The 20,650-nt window shown below is 50.0% G+C and overlaps 1 protein-coding gene and 1 long non-coding RNA gene across 5 annotated transcripts in view; one reads left to right on the top strand and one right to left on the bottom strand.

The window, feature by feature from the left end:
- Positions 1–692: 692 nt before the first annotated feature.
- Positions 693–20,650, bottom strand: part of Pdia5 (protein disulfide isomerase family A, member 5) — an 86,884-nt gene continuing 66,926 nt past the window's right edge. For 2 of the 4 annotated variants that reach the window (XR_015632817.1, XR_015632819.1), the window contains 6 exons: positions 14,120–14,190; positions 13,506–13,647; positions 11,169–11,299; positions 7,380–7,450; positions 1,654–1,788; positions 706–931 (listed from right to left, as the gene is read on the bottom strand). Coding sequence is in view for 1 of the 4 variants with exons in the window: in NM_001014125.1 (NP_001014147.1) it covers positions 851–931; positions 1,654–1,788; positions 7,380–7,450; positions 11,169–11,299; positions 13,506–13,666; positions 14,120–14,190 (650 nt within the window). In the remaining 3 variants the exon portion in view is untranslated. Of the gene's footprint in view, positions 932–1,653; positions 1,789–7,379; positions 7,451–11,168; positions 11,300–13,505; positions 13,667–14,119; positions 14,191–20,650 lie in introns of all 4 variants that reach the window. The other 2 variants (NM_001014125.1, XR_015632818.1) reach the window with 2 other exon arrangements.
- Positions 8,787–11,861, top strand: LOC120095660 (uncharacterized). Its single transcript, XR_015633091.1, has 3 exons — positions 8,787–9,341; positions 10,684–10,782; positions 11,212–11,861. It is a non-coding gene; the product is annotated as an uncharacterized LOC120095660 (long non-coding RNA).

The following is a 20,650-nucleotide window of genomic DNA, read 5'->3' as shown; positions in this document are numbered from 1 at the left end:
ATAATGTTCCTTAAGAGATAGAACATTTTATGGAATGGAAAACAGGCTTGTGGCTGCCATAGTTTAGTGGGGAGGAGAGGTAGCAGAGAGAGACTTTTGGCACAGGACAAGTGCCTAGTCCCCTTCCAAAACCATCTTAGGAAGAATAAAGTTGGAGGCCTCACACTTACTGACTTCAGAATTTACAAAACCATAGCGAGACAGGGCGGTACTAGCATAAAGATAGTGTATAGGAAAATGGAACAGGAAGAAAGCCCACATAGATGACCAAGCGGTTTTTCAGCTTCGGAGTCAATGCCATCTGAAGTGTACAACACTTTCAACAAATGGTCCTGAGAAAACTCCATATCCACAAGCAAAGTAATGTAGCAGGACGCTTTTAGCATACGTAAAAATGAACCAAAAATGAACAAAACTCTCTAGGGATTAAAACGATAGAACTCTTAGATGGGGAAGACCCCAAATCTGACAGCTCTCTATGCAGGACACCAGAAGCACTAGCAGCAGAAGAAAAAACAAAGTAGCAAAAGTCCTGTATTTGTCCTCATTCTGGAGCGCCCCTCTACCCCCAGTTCTCAGGACCTTTTGGGATACAGTGGTACTCAAATGGACCCCACATCTCAGAGATGATGTGGAGGGTAGGGAACTTGAGTCTGTATCTCACGTGATCCCAAGGGCTCATGAAAATATGGTTCTACCACTGAATAAATCGTTTAATTTTATTTCAAAATTGTACAAAAGGCCATAGGTGGCTATAAAAAACTTTGTCTTTAGCACACATGGAAATTCAGAAAGAACAAAATAGGTATCATTCACAGTGTAAAGGAAGGGCTCTCTTGTAGGAGCGGGATTACAGGTCCTCCCTCCTTTTTTCTAGTCTCTTGAGGTCTCCCTCCCGGAGGGTTCGGATGAAACTGGTAAATCCCAATTCCTGCAGGATATGAAGGAAGAGAGAGAAAATAAGGGACTTAAATTAACCCTGAGCGATGAACATCCTTCAGTACCCCAACTTCTGGGCTGAATTACTGCAGAATTATTGTAATGCTAAATGCGGACCCCCAAGACATGGTGGTCCCACAGGCAGAGAGAGTACATACATACATCTTGGCCCCAAGTTATTTCTGATTGGTAAATAAAGATGCCAACAGCCAATGGCTGGGCAGAAGAGACACAGGTGGGATTTAGGTTTTCCAGGCTTGGGGGGGAGGGGGTTGGAGGAAGACTACAAGAAGGTGCAGGAGGAGGAAGGAGAAGCCACCATGGGTTAGGAGTAAAGAAAATGTGGCCCTGAGGGCTGGCCAATTGGAGTTAAGAGCAGCCCAGATGAAACATAGTAAGTAATAACTTGGGGTTATCGGTGGGAAAGTGATAGCTCTTGTGCTGTTTGAGGCTTATTGTAAACATAAAGGCTGTGTGTGGTTTTTATCTGGGAACTAAATGATCTAGGTAGGGTAGAAGCCCCAGGTTGGGATTAAATAGTTTCAACAAGACAGAACCACAGGGAGTCACTGTTGTTGACATGCCCCTCATCCTAGTGCCCAGCAGGGTGCAGATGTGTCCTATGTCCCGTCAGCCTGGAGTGTCCTAACTGACTGCTGATGCTCCAGTCCACCCTTGGCAATGGCTGCTTCTCGGCCCACCCCACTCACTCACCGTGCGGTCACTCTCATACTTTTCTACAAGCTTCCCATAGTGGTAATAGTGGAAGGTGGGGTAGGCCTTCACGGACTCCTGCTGACACAGGTCTTGGTTCTTGTCCTTGACACAGTCGACAGCAGCACAGGCAATCTAGGGGGTGAGGTGGGGAGGGTCAGCAGAGAGGCCGCCAGTCACCACATCTGCTAGGGGCAGTGCTGGACTGAGGAGAAAAGCGAAGAGGGCTAGCTTCCTAAGGGCAAATCTTGCCGGAACGTGGAAAATAACTAACCGCTTGCTGTCTAGCTTCCTCGGATAGTGATCAATCCAGTCATCATGAAGTGACATAGACTAAGAGGATTCAAATGAGGCCTGTCAGCACATGACCAGTGGTTAGGAAGTGTCAGCTGCTGTGCTCCCACTAACCCCATACCTATGCACTGACCCTGCTAGGAGGCTAGCACCAGTGGAGGGCAGTGGATAAAGACCATTTGTGAGATCTGAGCTATCCTGGGGTCGCCCAGGGTGCCAGTACACCAAAGGCACTCTGCACCATTCACCAGTAAGCCAGATCCCTAGGGATGGAGAAGGCGGGGGATACATTCCCAAAACCGTTACATAGTCCAGTCTCGTTAAGGTGAGCAGGTTTTGGTACGGAAGTTCTTCACATGGACTTCAGCCTCTTTTGGTCCACCTAACGAGCTGCCTCTGCAGAGCAGCTCTTCCTTGTTTGCTTTGCTTTCAAAGTGAGAGGGTATGAGGTAGAAGTTGGGGTGCTTTTATTTTGCTGCAGGCCACACACTGGGGAGGGAGGGACAGAGTCAGCCAGAGGAGATACACAGAGCAACATCTCAGGGAAGCAGGCTGGGATGGGAGGCAAGTCCTTACTCTCTGCAGCCTTGACTAAGCCCGGCCACCGAGCACCTGCTACGTAACGAATGAGCTCATTCTAGAGCCTGGCGACTGCTCTGCTAACGTCTCTGAGACAACTAGAGCTGAATAATGAGACTCAGAATTCTGCCCGCTGCCTAGTCACATAAGGCGGACGTTGCTTTCCAGGGAAAGGAGTCACAGCAGTCATGGCTACTGGTCATCTACTATGCACCTAGGCAAGCAGCCACCTTCTTATGAGCTGCAAGACTAACAGCTAGCATGGGCAAGGGGGCGTACTCTCCCCGTCCTGCCACAAGAGCACCAAAGCAGTGCTCCCTCACTTCGGGCTTCTTTGCATCCCTTCCTGATTGTTTTATACAACAAGACTTGGAGCGAGGTTTGCAAACTCCCTGAGCATAATCCATAGCTGGCTCGAAGGCCCGTTCTATTTGGCCCACATAGAACCTAAAAAGAAAATAAATTTGAATTAGCTGCCAATGTGGAAGGAGCCAGAAGATTTAATATAAAAACTTGGCTTCGAGTTTCTCTATAAACATCAGAAGATTGGATGGTACTTGCCCTGCGGTCCCACAGGCAGTGACTGGCTGAGGAGACGGGCATCTGTCTCCTTCCCTGGAGGTTAACCCTGCCCTTCACCAGCGCTCACAGTGAGCTCAGTTCACTTGGACTAGCGGCTGTGGATTCCTGAGAACCCCAGCTCATCTTCTAAACTGTGTTCTCAAAGAGTTAGAAACACGAGGCAGATGCTCCAGTGGTCGCCCAAGCTGTTTTTTCCTCCCCTTTGGGACAAGCACTTCTGACGCCATGGCCACCAGCACAGGATCTGGCCTGGGCTGGGGACCACTGCTCTCCTCAGGATTTGATGAACATTGCTGCAGGCCGCTACTCCCCCTGCATCCACTTTAAATTATGAATTCAATTTGTATACGTGCCCTGGAGCTGTTGGAAGTATAGTGTGTGGTTTTATAAATCTATTAAATTAAAAATGTATACTCGAGAATCCCTCACGCTAGCTGTCAGCCACGTACATGGAACGCAGCTTCTGGCTGCAAAGGGGGAATCCGTGCTCTAGCTCTACAGGAGCCCAGCACGGCCGGTATTCTTCCAGAAGAATCTGTCCTCTGAGCTGCCCACCTCACGTGCCTGAACAGCTGCCCCATCAAGCCCTACTCGTGGCTGTCACTGGTCACCGGCACGCAACATCCGCACAGTACCACAGTACTCTACAATGCAGCTCTAGCCTTGTGTCCCATAAATAGCATGGATTCCTGGACTCTGTCTGTGTCCTTAAGGGTCCTCAGCCAAGGACTTGCTCTGACATCAAGACTTGACCTGAGAGCTTCACCAAGCCCTCAAGTTGCAGAACTAAGGCTAATAAAGGGCCAAGGACAAATTCCCTGGTTTCCAGGGACTTCCGAGTGGGACAACCCTGTGGCTCATGTCCTGGGAGGCCTCCCAGTTGCCACCTGCCTATGTCATCCCTCCTTTGGCTTCTTCTCCTTCATTTACTCTCTCAGCTTCCTGTGGTACCTCCTGCGATCTCCTCCAGCCAGCACAGGGCCTGCTTTTTGGGAAATAGGAACTGTCAGTGCTTATGGTTCAGGTTCTGACCTGGCTCCTTTCCAGCAAAGGGACTCATTTAGGAGGGGTCTCATTTAACCCCTCGTGGACTGTAGATTCCGCACCCGGAAAACGAGGGACAGAGAAACCCCTCCTCCATCAAGCTACTGCAAGAATCACTTAACTCCCTGCTCGCTGTGGGACAAAAGTCCCCACTGTCTTTGTTACCACTTTGCTATTTAGTTCTCAGTCAATTCTGCCTGTTTAGTTAACATTTACTCTGGACTAAAGCATCAAGGCATTTGGGAGTTCAAGGACAAAGGACGCCTCAGACAGACAGGAGTGCCAAATGGTCTCTAGCCCCTGTGCCGATTATAGCGGTGATGTGGGTCAGTCAGAGGGGGGGCACCTGCAGCCTTGTGGCCTCTCTATGGAATGACCTTGCCACTTACCTGACTCCTCCTTGCCCAGGCTGGCCATACTGAAAGGTGAGCCCCTCCTCGCCAGTTCAGCAATCCCTAGCCTCTGCTCTGATCCACGCATCTGCCACCACGGGCGCCCCATCCTCCAGGCCGCTGGACACCACCATCTATTCCAACACTCCCAGCCTGCGGCCCTTCTCCACTAGCATGTCAACTGATAAAAGTCCCCAGCTAAGCTCCTGGGAGGGGATTTGGGCTCCCTGGCTAGAACACGAGCTGCCTCACACAGCTTTATTGATTCAGTAAAATAAATCTCTGCAGGAGCTAATATTGACTTTGGCTATGAAAATGGAAGTGAAAACCCAACTGCATATTGATTGGGGAGGAACCGAGACTGGCTGTTGGGTAGGAAACAAAATACAATTCCAGCTGAGAGGTGGCTGCCAAGTGTGCGCGAATGAACGGGGTGTCAGAGACCTCGTTCTGGCTACCCATGACCCACGGGTTATCCTTGGGCAAAGGACAGCTCCTCTTCAGGCCATAGTCCCTCCAAAGTAAAAGCAAATGGGGTGAGCCAATGGCCCCAGACACCAGTGTATGGCCGACATAAGAGCCAACCCTTACAAGTCTCCAATGTCTGCAAGCATTCCCCGGAGTCTCCCATCTGGCCCATTTAACCATGCTGGTTAAAGTCTGGTACCCTGCTTTGGGCACAGAATGGGCACTGCTCACCTTAGTTTCAGGGCCACACGCTGGCCCTGAGAGCCGTTACTACTGCTGCTGAGTATTCTAGCAACCTCTGGTGGGTCAGCTTCCCAGACAGACAGACAGACAGACACATTGAGAAGGTTGGAGGAAGGAGCAGAGGGAATAGGGTGAAGGCATAAACTCAGACTAGAGCTAGCAGTTATCAGACGATGAAGGAAGGGTGGACCTGTGCTTAGGAGGACACGAAGGAGATGGGGCCCTGAACACCACAGTGAATGGGGAAGGAAGAGGGAGGCTGGCCTAGGATCCCTACTGTGCACTTGGCAAGCTCTGCTTCACAAGGCCCCAGAGGTGGCCCAATAGAAGAGCAGACGTCATGGAAATATGGGCCATGCTCCAAGATTTCTCTGGTCATCTTAGTCCTTTAGATGACGCGTGTGCGTGTGTGTGCCCGCACACAGACACGTACACAAACACACACACACACACCACACACAGACATACACACAGACACACACACGCATACAGACACACACACGCATGCACACACACACACATACATACACATACGCACACACAGACACACAGACACAGACACACACACACACACACACACACACACACACACACACACACACACACACACGCCGGAATAGCCAGTCCAAACTCTGGGTTAAGTGAAGCCTCAGAATCCCATCAAGGACCTCCTAGAGCCATGGGCACTAGAGCAGCCTTAGGACAGGGAGTCCACCAACTTTACTCAGTCTCCTATCTTCCTGGAGCCTTTTGTGTTCCAGCTCAGGGTAATGTGTAATGAGATGGACTGACCACTGCTCCAGTCAGGAGGGCAGTCAGGCTACGGTGGACATCATTGGAGCTCTCAGGGCAGAAGCAACCACCAGGTAAGTGCCAGGCCAAAAAAAAAAAAAAAAAAAAACAAAAACAAAAAACAAACAAACAAACAAAAAACAAAAACAAAAAACAAAAAAACCTTTATGGTCCTTATTTCCCATCCCCAAGAGCAAGGAGGATCTCGAGGGCTTAGCCAGGGCTTGTAGGGAGCCTATCTCTGGCGCTCCTCAAAGTGCAGTGAGGTATCCTGGCATCTGCCTCTGTCATCCTTGAGGTACTCGAGGGACTACCTCCATTTGCCTGACAAATCCTCGCCATGCCCAGGACACTGGGCTATCTCTGCGCACATGTGCAGCCTCAACCTCTCTATTTTGGTGGAACTCTTGAGTTTTCCAGGTCAGTCTATTTGTTGTGGGGAGTCTGCTTAGCTTGTGCCTGGACCAGTGGAAAGGTCTCACAGGGGAAAATAGGGAACAGCAATAGCAGCACACGTGACTCGGGGTCCAGTGTGTGTATACGTCCCTGTATAAACCCAGTGAAGCCTGGTATATGACAGCTTCCTATGACTGAGTCCAAGGGCTGGGAACAATCTCTGCCATCGTCTCTACCAGTCTCCGTAGGGTAGGATGAAAAGGGAATTCAAGGACTGGCGACACAGCTCAGTGGTGGATTGCTTACTTAGCAGAAATTCAGCCTCCAGCCCTGCCCTCCAATAAACAGATGACAAAAACCGTCTTAGGAGAAGGGAACTTGGGGGACTGACGATTGAGAGGGTGTGTCTGAGTTCTGGGGTCCAGCCCTGCTTTAGGGGCTACCCACCCACCCACGAGTGGTGGCTCTACTCCCCTGCTGCAGAAACAGGCCTGGCACCCACTCCCTAATCCGATCTGCAGCCCCAGCTTGTTAATTTTATGCTTCGTCAGCTGGCCGTTGCCGGAGCCTCTAGCTTAGGCAGCACGAGGCTCCTCTGGCATGGTCTGGTTCTCCTCCACCGCAGCCTCCTCCATTTGACTTCTGTGGGGTTCTTATTTGTATTTTTAATTATATAAGTAACGCATGACTACGATCCTACTGTAAAAATGTTTGAGCACTAAAGAAAAATGAACACCCGCTCCTCTCGCACCCCTCCTCCTCGGAAATGGTGTAACGCTCTAGCGTATACCTCCGGTTGATTTTGCTGCAGAAATCCAGTCTTGTCTCCTCGGCGAAGAGATAGAATGTCCTGCTTCCCGAAAACGACCCTGCTCACAGGGCTGGGCAGAACCGCACTCAGGGTCAGGGAATCTAGCCCACTGGGGGCGGCCTTACCTTCCGGTCATCTTTGAAGGCGTCGGCTGTGGCGGTGAAGTGAGGGATGACCTTCTTACAGTGTGGGCACCCTGGGGGGAGGAGGGACAGAGTTACACACACCTGAAGGTAACAGCTCACACCACTTTCTGGAACTCTGGCGAGTCCTCTCCAGGAGCCCACATCCTGCCAGGGTCTGCGTGTTAGCCATGCCACTCACACCTCTCCCACAGCTCGCAGGAGTCGCTGCTATGGTTCTGAGGACACTGCCGTGGAACCTCTCATCTGCCTGCTAGTGTAAAGGGAGGCTCGTGAGGTGTTCTGCAGACACTGCCCTGGAGACCAGAGTAGCTGGTTCCACAGTGCAGAGGGACTTGGGAAAGGACCACACGTGCTCAGGACTCCCCAGGTCTATCACACTGCTCTAGGGACGACCGTGGGTCACCTCTCCACTTTGTGGCTAAGGAAGTGATACTCAGAAGATGGGGCCTGAGGTAGCAGCTCCCTGCATGCTCCCAAGGCTCTCGATGTATGGACGGCTTCCTCTCCTTCTGTGACTTCAACCCCTTCCCTTCTACAGTCTTCATCTGGAAGGTGACCAAGTGAGTCCAGAGGAACAGGAGTTTCAGTCTTCAGCCCCTCAGGCCCCGCCCAGGGACAAGGCCCTTAGAGTGGATGGCTGTGGCATTCCACTCAATCTTGCTTCTTGGTCTGGGCACCACTCTGAGCCCCTCCCACTGAAAAGTACTACAGAAACCTACTTGTGGGCCATTTTCTCCTTCTGTCACAGACGCTGGGGAAGTCATAGGCCACACTGGTCTTTCCCTCAGGGAGAGCACAGCAGAAACCAAACCCAGCATCTTCACTAGATATGAGGGAAGAGATGTGCCATAGGGGACAGCTCTGACCCTGAATGTGGTAATCAGTTCTGATGAAAACAGGTAGGAGGGGTCACACGCCTGCTGAGAGACCTGATTCAGCCATAGCTTCCTGACAAGGGCTTGTATATCCCCCCCATCCCCCACACTCCACCCCAGGGATGCTGCAGGGAACAGAAATGGCTTTGCTCTTCCACTTTCTCCCTTTTGGAATGAGATGATAATGACTGGCATTTCAAAGAGCTCTGTGAGACTAAATTAAGGCTGAGCTACAAATTTAATCTGAATTTAGCATTTGAGTTGGTTCCTGAGATGGGTGGGACCACCCATATGGCCAGACTTGGGGAACAGCCAGCTGGCCCCAGAACAGAGTGGGGATGATGGGGGAAGGACTCGGGGATTTCCCAACATCTGATGCAAGAACACCAGAGGCCTGGGATGGTTATGGGTTATTTCAGAAGAAAAAGCACCCACGGGGCAGATAATGGACAGACGGTTTTTCGGTTCCCTAAAACGACAATTATAAGTAACACCATTAATTTGACCTAACAGAGACACAAAGCTGAAACTCAGGAAGATGTCATAGTACAGAGGAGGGATGTTACATAATTTCAAAACATTTAAAGAGCACGATCCATTGGTGGAGTCACGCCGTGGGCAGCTACAGGCCCTGTGAAGGGCACGGGCCTACTCATAGCGCACATCCAGAGTGGGCTGAAAATCATCTACCTTGGGCCTCCCAATCCAGTTTCACTATTAATGTGCCCTTTTTAACCTCCACTTATTGGAAGCATAAAGGCAACTGTCAGCCCAGAGCTAATTTCTACACCGTCAATTTAAAATATCGGGGCATCGGATGAATGGCTCCTTGCATCTCATTTTCCTGTTACCTAAAGAGAGAGTATGCCGGGCGGAAGAACAGCTGGTGGGGCGGCTGTGTCGGAAAGTGCATGGCATGTGTCTAGGAGGTATCGGGTGGGCCAGAGCGTGCCACGGCTTTCTAAAATTGGAGGTGATCGTCTAAGAAGCACATCAGGCTTCCCGATGTGGGAGGAAGAGGCAGAGCTTGCGGATGAGACGGAAGGGCTCAACCCTGGAGAACAAGGTGAGCTGGTCTAGAAGATCATGCAGAGAGGTGTGGGTATTAAAGAGAAGTGGGGGAAAACGTGCTTAGGAAGCAGGCCTGAGGGAGAACAAAAATGGAGGGAGGCCAGATGTACTAGGCCAGTTTTTTAACCAGTTCTTCCTGATACTTGACATTTTTTAAAAAAATATTTATTTATTTTGTTTATCTGAGTACACTGTAACCATCTTCAGACACACCAGGAGGAGAAGGCATCGGATCCCATCACAGATGGTTGTGAGCCATCATGTGGTTGCTGGGATTTGAACTCAGAACCTCTGGGAGAGCAGTCAGCGCTCCTTAACCATTGAGCCATCTCTCCAGCCCTGGTGGTACTTGACATTTCTGTATTATTTGGAGTTTTTACATGCATGTGTGTGTGTGTGTGTGTGTGTGTGTGTGTGTGTGTGTGTGTATGGCTCACAAGTAAGTGCCTTACCATCAGAAAACACAGAAAGACAGACATGTATGTGCTTAAATTGTCCCCTATCTTCAAAGATGTAGCTCCCAGGAGAACTGGGGTACGATCTGAAGACAGAAGTGTGAGGACTGGGCTCTTCCCCAGTAGCCAAACCATCCCACAGCACTGCTGTGACCATGACCCGGCTGTGAAAGAGTTCTGTCAGAGGAGACTGGGAGCTCGAGGCCCAGCGGGGATATGGCTCTGGTGTATTCTCTGTGACTTTTACTTGGTGGCTGATCACTGAACTGTAGCCTACTGGTCGCTCAGAGAGATCACTCTTTATTAGTGCTTGTGGTAGAGAGCTGCCCAGGCTGCAGAAGGGGCTGACCATTAACCTGTCACAAGGCCTGGAGTGAGCCACAAAATTCCTAGGTCTCTGCCTTCCGCCCTCTTTTGCTCTGAAGGAAATCGTTAATTTTACAAACTTCATTCAGGCTTCAGGACATATTCTAAGGGCAGGCCGGGTCTCAGAGGAACTCTGTAAGGGGTTTTGAAAGCAAGCCCTGCTCTGAGAAGAGGCCAAGGCTGAAAGAAAGGGGGGCTGTCAAGGTGTGCCTGAGGGATGGGGCTCTTAGGCCATGATCGACTAGGGCCTCTCAGACAGTGATAGCGACAGTAAGAGATGCTGCAGGCTACTGACACTGAACAGTGAGGGCAGGAGCGGAGCAAACAGGAGGGCCGGCTACAACTGAGTGGGTTTATGACTAGACGGAGTGCCTGGCTTCTCTGTAGACAGAGACTTTTATTATCCTCACTCCATTAAGCTGAGCTGTAACCTGGGGGAGAGAGGGAAGGGCAAGGGAAGCGTGGGAAATTCTAAGATGCCTTCCTTCTAAGTGTCAATTAACACCTTCAAAACAGGAATGCACAAAAAAACCAGAGGTCACAGACCCCACTGTCAGCAGACATGTCACTTCCTCAGCTTGGACTCTGATAAAATGAGAATCACGCAGCTTGCAGGTGAGTGGTCTTTCCCACGCCACGGTGTCAGACTCAAAGCCTCCAGGAAAGGCCAGGGGAAGGGGTTCTAAGGTCTTGCAGGTAAACTCGGTGCCGGGAGGAAGAACAGGAGGAGTAGAAGAAATTGCGTTCGTGCCTGTCTCGGAGCAAGCAGGGGACGAACAGGCAGCATGGAAAAACCCAGAGACCTTGGGAGAACTAGGAGACTAGTTCCTACCACGAACAGCCTGTAGGTCTAATAAGTGAAGGACATCCCCAAGGCCAGCGAGAACCGGATGGAGGAAGCAATTATTTTTCCGGCCCTGCCCTCTTCAGCCTTTGATGGTATCTGAGGTAGGGCCAAGCCCTCTCACCTCGCTCCTCATCATGAAACACAAGCTACTTACAAGGGGCATAGAACATGACCAAGGTGTGTTTCTTCTTCTTCAGGGTCTCCCGGAAGTTATCCCCCACCAGATGTAACACGCTCGTCTGCTGCTCTTCCCACGTGGGCTCTGGAGGCGGGGGAGCCTCAGGGCTGCAGAGGTGGGTGGGGAAGGGGGATCGATCATGAGGAACTGGTGACAGACAGGTGCAAGCCCCACCCCCACCCCCCCAGCCACCGAGGAACACAAATGAACAAACTCTGCACTACTTTTGGAATTTCATTTTAAAACCTTGGCTTAAACCAAACACATCTGCACCAATCCATGAAGAGGTGGGAGACCTGGCCCCCTTTGAACACAGGCACCCCACTTGCCAAGGCACAGACCCTCCACCAGGCTCCCAGGCTGCAGATCTCTGAATTCAGCCCTGAATGGCCTTCCACTCTCTTCTTTGAAGCTTTTGTTCTGAGAGAGAGGGAGAGAGCACCAGCCAAGAAGTGTGTGGGGCAGGGCTCCGGGGCAGGTTCTTTGCAAGCTGTGTGACTTTAGGGAAAGTGACTGACCCCCCTGAGTCTCCCTTTGCTTTTGTTACGTGAGACAGTGGTACCCAGGACGGTAACTAAATTCTCAGGATGTGTATATGTGATGCTCTGCTCGGCCCATCCTGGAGAAGCTGTGTGGGCCAATAAACAGCAGGCGCTGGATGCGTGTTAACTCTTTTCTGGTTTCTGCTTGTTCACTGGTCCCCATCCCATTCTGCCCCACCCAAGGATGAAGCTGCTGGAGCTCAGATCTGGATGTTCTCCCAAAGCCTATGTGTCTCTAGACTGGCACTGTCAGGAGGTGGTGGAAACAAGGTAGGGTGTGGTGGGAGGTTTGTTTTAGATCACTTCCAGGTAACCAAACAATGGCACTTCACAAACTGGGACCAAACACAGCTCCTCTTTGTGAGTTGATGATCTCAAGAGTTTGTTACAATACTGCCTTTAGCACTGTCTTATCTGTTTTTGAGACAAAGTCTTGTCCTGTAGCCTAGGCTGGCCTAGAACTTATAATCTTCAGGATTTACCCTATGAGTGGTTGGATCGCTGGCAAATGTCACCACACCCAGCTCCCAGTTCTTTCAGAAAGGAGTTCTGAACTCCTTGCTTCCCCTCTTTGAACCCCTGTGTCTCTCGGCAAGGAATGCTGTAACAAAGCTGCCACGGCCTCCCCATCCCTCCACTTCTGCCGCAGCCCTGTACTGCTAACTTAGGACCTGGTAGGACCTGTCCAACCCTTTCCTTTTCGTAGAGCACTATGTCCTCTGGCTACATGGTTGGCAGTACCATGTAGCTTCCCCAGTCCCTGAGTGCTGTTTTGCTGGCTTACACTGTCAGGCACATATCAGCCACACGGGGCTTGGCCCTCTGTACACTCAGCGGTAAACACCGTGTGCCTTACCTGGTACTGTCTACTTGGCCCACTTCTGGATGAGACCCTGCCACCCTGTATCCCAGAATCACTGACTGTCCTGACACCAGACGGCTCTCGTTTAAACACTTCAGCGATCTACTGCTTGTCCCTGGGTGGTGACCCCAACCTTTCTGAAGTGAACTATCTTCTCAGTGTACAGAGATAAAACTCTGTCTGTAGTAGAATTTGTGGATGAAAAGAGGCTTGGTAAAACAGGGTCTGGGATACAACAAGGGCAGAGAGCCTACCTACCACGTGTGGACCCAGAGTCTACTGACTTCCTAAAGCAAGACAGGGGCAGCAGGACTTTAGGACACCAGGACAGCCACCTGCTTGAGAAACCAGAGAGCCTGGGAAACTCAACACTGAACCTTTCAGCACCAGACCACCCCCTCCAGCATGGAGGCAAGGCTGCTCAGGTTCTTCTCCTGGGGAGCAGAGAAAGAGGGGAGCAGCTGAGGGTGGGGCCTTGCTACATTCTCTTCTCTTGCAAGAGGCACCTCCTGGGCTTCATACTATCTGTGTTCTATTCCACATACCAGGGTTTCTCTAACCACCGTACTGGGAGGCCCATTCACATCCTTTAAGTCCAGACTTGAGGAATAACAGTCTGAAAATCTGTATGTCTAGCACTTGCTATACCTGATGTATACTAGACACACGCCCAGGCCTGAGGAGCCAGCCACCGATAAACCTGGGCCACACTCACTGAAGCTGATGAAACACCCAGAACGGTGACTGTTGCCTTCAGACCTTCACAGGTTACATCTCTTGGCTTCTTGGGTCCCGGTTCAAGGACAGGGGCCCCGAAGGTTCACTTCTCCTCCTTTAAGGCCAAATCCGGGGGCTGGGGGCTACAAGTCAGGTCACTTATCAAAGCCAAGAAACGAAACAAGAACTTACTTCTGCATCCACTCAATAAACTTCTTCTTTGTTCTGAGCGCAGGCACCGCTTGCTGCTCGCCATTCTTAAAATACTTCAGAGTAGGAAACGCTGAGATGTGAAACCTTTCTGCCAGGGCCTCGTTGATGGTGGCATCGACAGCTGCAAGGACACCAGAGCTCTGGGGTGGGGGAAAGGCCAACCATGCATTACAGCCTCAGAAGTGGTGCTGCTGGAGAGAGGAGCCCAAGTACTGGCCCAACCCTCCCCGGGGCCTGCCGGGACATATCCCAGGGATCAATCAGACCCTGACACATGCCTCACTTCATAGTGAACCTGCCTCACCAACCATGCTTGGCAGAAGAGGCCCTGCTCCCAAGAGTCATCATGGGCCCAGAGTAAAAAGAGGGATAGGCAGGGGTCCCCCAGTTAGCTACTGGTACATACATGGTCTTATAGGCTTTCAGACCTATTCAGTCCCTGGGAGGGACCATGTCTGACCATGATGATGATGTCTTTATTACTAGGGGACATAGAGCTACTGCACACCTCCAGGGACAGGGAGAGCCACTTTTGAGGCTTATAGAAAATCACAGTAACTCTAGGAGCCAGCTCAGTAAGAAAGGAAGTTTACCTCAGCATCTCCGTGGAGGACTTCGGCCGCGCTCTCAAACTCCGGCTTCATTTTCTTACAGTGTCCACACCCTGTGGGGAGAGCACACAGAAAGGTCTTCTCATGGCACGGAGGCCCTGGTACCTCTGTGCTGCCTCCCTGAGACTGGCAGGGCTCACTCCCAGAATCTGGGTACTGAGAGATGGTGACAATGACAGTCAGCTCAAAGAAGTCTTCTCCTTAGTCTATGGGGATGGACTGAGGTCATAGAGACCAAGGCACATAAACAAATAAGTATATAAACAGCGAAGTAGCACATATCCAGGCCTTAGTGCTGGGCCCTGGAGAAGTGCTGCCTGTAGGCCCTTACATGAGTCCTACATGGTAGGTACTGACAGGGCCACTACTCTACAGGTGGGAAACTGCAGCACCAGGGTGGATCGCTGCCTGAGATCGACCAGACAGACACAGTCAGAGGTGTGCTGTAACACCCAGCAGTGCAGCCGGAAGCCCTGGCTGCAGATGTGGCATGCAGACATGGCATACACTTCCTGGTACTGTGTTGCAGTCACTCATCATCTTTCCCGGGCTGCAGGGCGGAAAGAATCATCCGAGGGAGCAAAAATATGGAAAAAGTTAAGTTCTGAATACCCAAGGGAGAAGGTATGAGGCACAGGCACGGATCAGTCCAAACCAATGTCACTTCCTGGGGGTACAGCCTGCTCTTTCCTGACACGTGCACAAGTGTATCTAGGTGTCATAAAGAACAGAATCTCACACATTCAAAAGCAAACAGGGGCCAGTGAGATGGCTCAGCAGGTAAAGGCGCTTGCCACCAAGCTCGATGGCTTCAGTTGGATCTCTAGGCCCCACATGGTAGAGGGGGAGAATTCTATAAGCTATCTCTGTAGTACACGTATGCTACATGCACGCATATACACATGCGTGAACACACACAAATCTACGTTCAAAAAAGTTAAAGACAAAATAAAAAAAAATCTGCACTTAGTGTGGGTAACATAAGGGGATCATCTATTTGCACTTGAAGAGTGGTTTCTGGCTTTGGAAGCTGAAGAGACTATGTGGTGAGGAGGCTCCACAGCTGCGAGATGCCCTCAGAGGGAGCCTCGCTGCATGGGGACCTGACACGAGCCAGCTGAGATACGATGTTCATGGTCAAAATGGAGGCATTCTACAGTGCTAAGGGACCTCTAGGGGCTACCTCCAGCCAGATGCTTCTTTTTTTTTTTTTTTTTTTTTGGAGCTGGGGACCGAACCCAGGGCCTTGCGACTGCCCCATTCTCAAGGCTGACTTCCTCTCAGTAGGCAGAGTATAGCGTTCACCTTGTACAAGAAGAGAGTTAAGTTCAGAGGCATTCAGAGGCATTCCTGTTGTTGGGGCTGGGTCTGTCATAACCGAGCCAGGCCTAGAGAAGAGGGTAGGCAGCAAACTTGTGCTTCCAGAAACAAGCTGGCTCAAGAGGTTCCCCAAAATACTCCATGCCCTCAATGTGATGTGTGGGGTGCTGGTGGCAGGGCCTGGGCGGTGGGATTGTAACTGAGGTCAGCGGATGGAAAATGGAAAGGCCTACTGACAGGAAATTACCATTTCTTTCTAACTGTCTCAGTCAGTGTGGCCGGATCCTTGAGGATGAGGGCTTGACCTTGTACTACCTTCATGCCTTTATCCCGTTTCTGTCCTTTGATGCCACTGCCCTGCTGGGGTGGAAAATGTACTCTATACCACCTGCCAGCTTCTATCAACAGAGGCCCAGAGGCAGCAGGCTCAGAGACCAAGAACTGACTCACTGGCAAGAGGGGCTGTGATCGGCCCGAGACCCATAGCATCTGTGCCAGGCATGAAGACGGCTAAAAACTCTAGATTCTTCTGCTCACACACACGACTCTCTGCTCTACGTCCAGCCTTGTCTCCCAGGGCAGAGTAAGGAGGAGTTTGTTTTCTATACACAACTGTTAAAAGCTATCCCAGCAGCCGCAAGACACAGGACAGAGATCAGCATTTTATAACTCTAGGACATGGAAGGATCAGTCCTCCAGGTTCATCACAACCCTCCACCCTGATGGATGAGGCTGAGTTGTGAACCACCCTGTGGTCCCAGCTGGTTTGGCTCCCACTTTGAGTCTTTCTAGCTCACGTCAGCTCCACAGACTGAGCTGTTTTTCTTCCAGTCATAAAATACTTCTTATTCAGATTATTTCCACGGCATTTAATTTTAGGTTGTCTGTGCTATCTCCTGATATTTATGAGCAGCCAGGGTCTCTTTTCACAATATAAATCTTATCATATTCCCTTGCTTTTAAAACTTAGCAAGGGCTTTCTGCTACAGGTGGTAGATTAAAATCTAGGCTCCTTATCATAACTATAAGCCCTGTTCCACCTGCCTCCCACCTGGCCTCCCACCTGAGGTCAGGTCACTTCCTCTCATCTGTTATGATACAGTCTCTCTCCTGTCGCATCAAGCTTACTTCTACCTCAGGACCCTTGAGTGTGTTCCCACAACACCTCAAATACTAACAATGCCTACCCCCCACCCAGTTCATTCATTCATATATATATATATATATATATATATATATATATATATATGTGTGTGTGTGTGTGTGTGTGTATATATATATATGTATATATATATATATATATATATTATATATATATGACCCACCAACCCAAAAAGGCTTCACCCCACTGTTCTCTCTTCTAATAGCCAGGTTTCCCCTAACTTTATTCAATCGACCCTGTGCGATCTGTTCATGTGCATCCTTTCTCCTCAGCTGGAAGGTTAAGTTCATTCAGGCAGGGGCTTCTATGAGCGAGCTGTCCATCTGGTTAAATCTGGTGTGAGGCTCCGTATTACTTGAATGAGACCTCAGGGCTGCACTGTTCAGGTTTCTACCTGTGTATGGCAGTGCTATAGATAGGATAAGGTCCCCCAAAGGCCTGTGTGTTAAAGGCTTACGCCCCACTTCACGGCACTTTTACAAAGTGGCGAAGCCTTTAAGATGTGGGGCATAGTGGACCAAGTTAGATCTCTGGGATGTGCCCTCAAAGTGACAATGGCCGGAGGCCTGTTCCTCTTCCTGTTTCCTAGCCAAGCATGAGGAAAGAAGCCGCTGCCACCATACACTCCAACCACCATGTTCTGACTCACTACGGCCTAGAGCAGTGGTTCTCAGTCTTCCTAATGCTGTGTCCTTTAATACAGCTCCTCATGTTCTGCTGACTCCAACAATAAAGTTATTTCATTGCTGCTTCATAACTGTAATTTTGCTACTGTCAGGAATCATAATGTAAATAGCTAATATGCAGGATATCTGATATGGGACCCCCAAGCATGGGTTGAGAATTTCTGGCCTAAAAGTAATGGGGCCAATGAATCATGGACGGAGATTTCTGAATTGCCCCTTCTCAATTTTGAGGTTGACTATCTCAGGTATTTTGGTACAATGATAGAAAACTAACACAAAAGGCTCAAGTAGATGTAATCAATGTTTTATGGTCAGGGTACAAGCCGTTGCTAAAGTGACTAACACCCCTTCTTGGCAAAGTGGGTGGCCAAGCTGCTCACTGTACACACACATTCCCTCCTCACTACCAGAGGGCACTTCTGTTGCCCGTTCCCAGTCTTGATGATGTCTGCAGAGATCTCCAGCCTCTGCATGCTGGTCTACGACAGCTCACTAGAAATCACTAAGGCTTTCCATTCTAGCATCTTTCCTTCTACTCACCAAGAGAAGGTGACAGACAAATGGGTTCAGACAGTTTATGATAAGGGGCTCTGGAAGGCCCAGACAAAGGGAAAGTCTGGCTTAGTAACACCTTCCTTCTAAACAACATCCATTTAGGGGTGGGGGGCGGGGAAGGGCTGTGGTGATACAGTGTCTGTGTTACCCCAAGTCCCGACCTCCTGGGCCTTGCCTTCTGGGCGTCCCCCAGCTCTGTGAGCTGCAAGTAGTCAGAGGAGTGTTAGATGTGGGGAGCAGGGCTCTGGCCTGCTGCATTAGTGTCCCTACTGTGATATGACAGGTCATTAAGGTTTACGGCCAAACTTCCTTGTTGAGTTTTTATCGTCCGTGTAAGCATGCTGCTAACTCTGTGGTTCGCAGAGGTCTCATACAAACAGCTCTATCCCATTTGCCTTGGGTTCCGGGGGTGCTGGCCTCCTGTCATCCCCAAGCCCCTAAGCCCCTCTAGATTATACTAAATTCACCTCTACTGACAAGTGTCTTAGAGACTACCACCGGCTTCCCTGGACTCTGAAAGCAGTTTCTATAAAACTCTCTCGTAGCTCAGTTCAGTGGGTTTCCTACCAATGCTGGGAGAATCACTGATACTTGGGTGCTATCGAGAGCCACTGATTCCCTGACCCCTTGGGACCGAGCCACACCCCGATGGACGGTTCTATTTATCATAGCCTTCATCCTGCAGACCTCCCCCCTCCCCCATCTTTTATGTTACTGTGAAATGCTGATAGCAAGCTTTAAAATTTTTATTTGCAGGTTTCAATCCTGAGGAAATAATCTGACATGTGGATAAATATTTATGCATGAAAGTGTTCTTGGCAGGCCGGTTTATAATGGGAAATTCAGTAAACGACTCAAAGTCTCAACATTATGTCGCTGGTTAAGCAATTTACGGTGCCATTACATGATGGGACATCAGGTGGCCACCAAAAGCACGAATAAAAAGGTGTTTTTAGTAACATAAGAAAATATCAAGAAGACAATGTTATAGGGAAAAGATGATTAGGTAAATAAAAAAGACACATACAAACAAAATAACAACAACAAAAACCCCCACTGAAGGTAAAGTTCCTTCCCCTGGCACAACAAACAAAACCTCAAAAAGAAAAAAACCAATGTTACATCGAAGACAGGACAATGGTGTCTTATTCTGGGGTGGATAAGCTAAGGGAAGGAAAAGTAGATCCCCCCAGCCCCCAGAACGGCTTAGTACTGGGGCATGGCTTCCAGCACTGCTTGGGTTAATTTTTATCCTGACTCCACTGGTTTGGTTATATGACCTCTGGCAGGTTCTTTGGCCTGCTGGTGCCTGCCTCCCTTTTTATGAAACGGGAATAATGATATCAACCTGACAGGATATGTCGTACAGATGAAATGAGGTAATATATGAAAAGTGTCTAGAATTAACACCCGATTCGTAGCAATTACTCAGGAAATATTACAGCGTGGCTTTGTACAAGGAGAAGCACCCAGAAGCAAGCTAAAGAACATCGGAGATGAAGAGGAAATGCATAAACAGATGAAGAGTAATATCCATGATGACAGAGCTCTGGGTGGAAGGACAGACAGCCCAGTGGGAAGCAGGCAAAGAGTATGAGGTTGGTTTCATGGAAGAAACTTGAAAGGCTGGAGCACTGGCTTGACTCTTAAATGCCCCCTAAAATCTCAAGTGTCCAGCCGATAGCGTTGTCAAGAGATGCAGAAACCCCTGGAGGTGGGATGTCCTGGAAGGAGTAAGGTCACTGGAGACACACCCTTAAAGGGTGTAGTCCCTTCCTTTCTCTGCTTTCCCCGACTACCTCAGTCTCCTCCAGCACGTACACCCTGCCACGATGTACTGTCTGACAGAGGCCCAGAAGCAACAGGGCTAAGTAACCAAGGACTAACGATCACCACTGAGACCATTCACCTCCCATCTTTTTCATCTGGCTTTTACTAGGAACGTTTTCAGTGACGGAAAGCTGGCTAACAGAGCAGGTTACCCCATGGAAGGATGTTTAGTGTCTTCAAGCAAGGAGAGCTGTAGGCGAGCTGCCCGTTAGTGAGTTTAGCAGGGATGACAAAGGCCGGGAGTATCTGCCTGTATCCCCTCCTTCTGCTGCGCTGACCTCGACTTGTGACAGAAAACAACCTACAGGAGGGAAGGTTTCTTTTGGCTCACGGTTTTCAGGAATTCTGGCCCACTGCGGAAGTGAAAGCCTGGTAGATCAGGCTCTCTCATGGCAGTGGGAATGTGGGAAGGAGGCTGTTTATAACGGACCAGGCTGCAAAGAGGAAGGCCAGAATGAAGGCCCGGTGGGGTAGCTTTCAAAGGCTCAACCTCAGTAGCTTGTTTCTAACTGCTAGGCCCCTGCCTCCCACGGCTTCCCCAAACACTGCTATCAACTGGGGACTGAGCATTCAAAACATGGGGTTGTGAGGGACATTTCAGAAGGACTGCTGCAATAAGACACCATGACCAAGGCAACTTACAGAAGGAAAGGTCTGTTTGAGCTTATGGCTGCAGAGGGGAAGATAGAGCCCATCTCCACCACCACCACCATCATCACCATCACTACCACCACCACCACCACCACCACCACCACCACCACCACCACCACCATCATCACACCACCATCATCACACCACCATCATCATCACCATCATTATCACCACCACCACCACCATCATCATCACCATCATTATCACCACCACCACCACCATCACCACCACCACCTCCACCATCACCATCACCACCACCACCACCATCACCACCACCACCACCACCACCACCACCACCACCACCACCAC

The sequence above is a fragment of the Rattus norvegicus genome, chromosome 11 (assembly GCF_021556685.1).
Source record: "Rattus norvegicus strain SHRSP/BbbUtx chromosome 11, alternate assembly SHRSP_T2T, whole genome shotgun sequence".
Taxonomy (NCBI): Eukaryota; Metazoa; Chordata; class Mammalia; order Rodentia; family Muridae; genus Rattus; species Rattus norvegicus.
The sequence above is the reverse complement of the archived record's forward strand: the minus strand, read 5'-3'. Positions and strand labels throughout refer to the sequence as shown.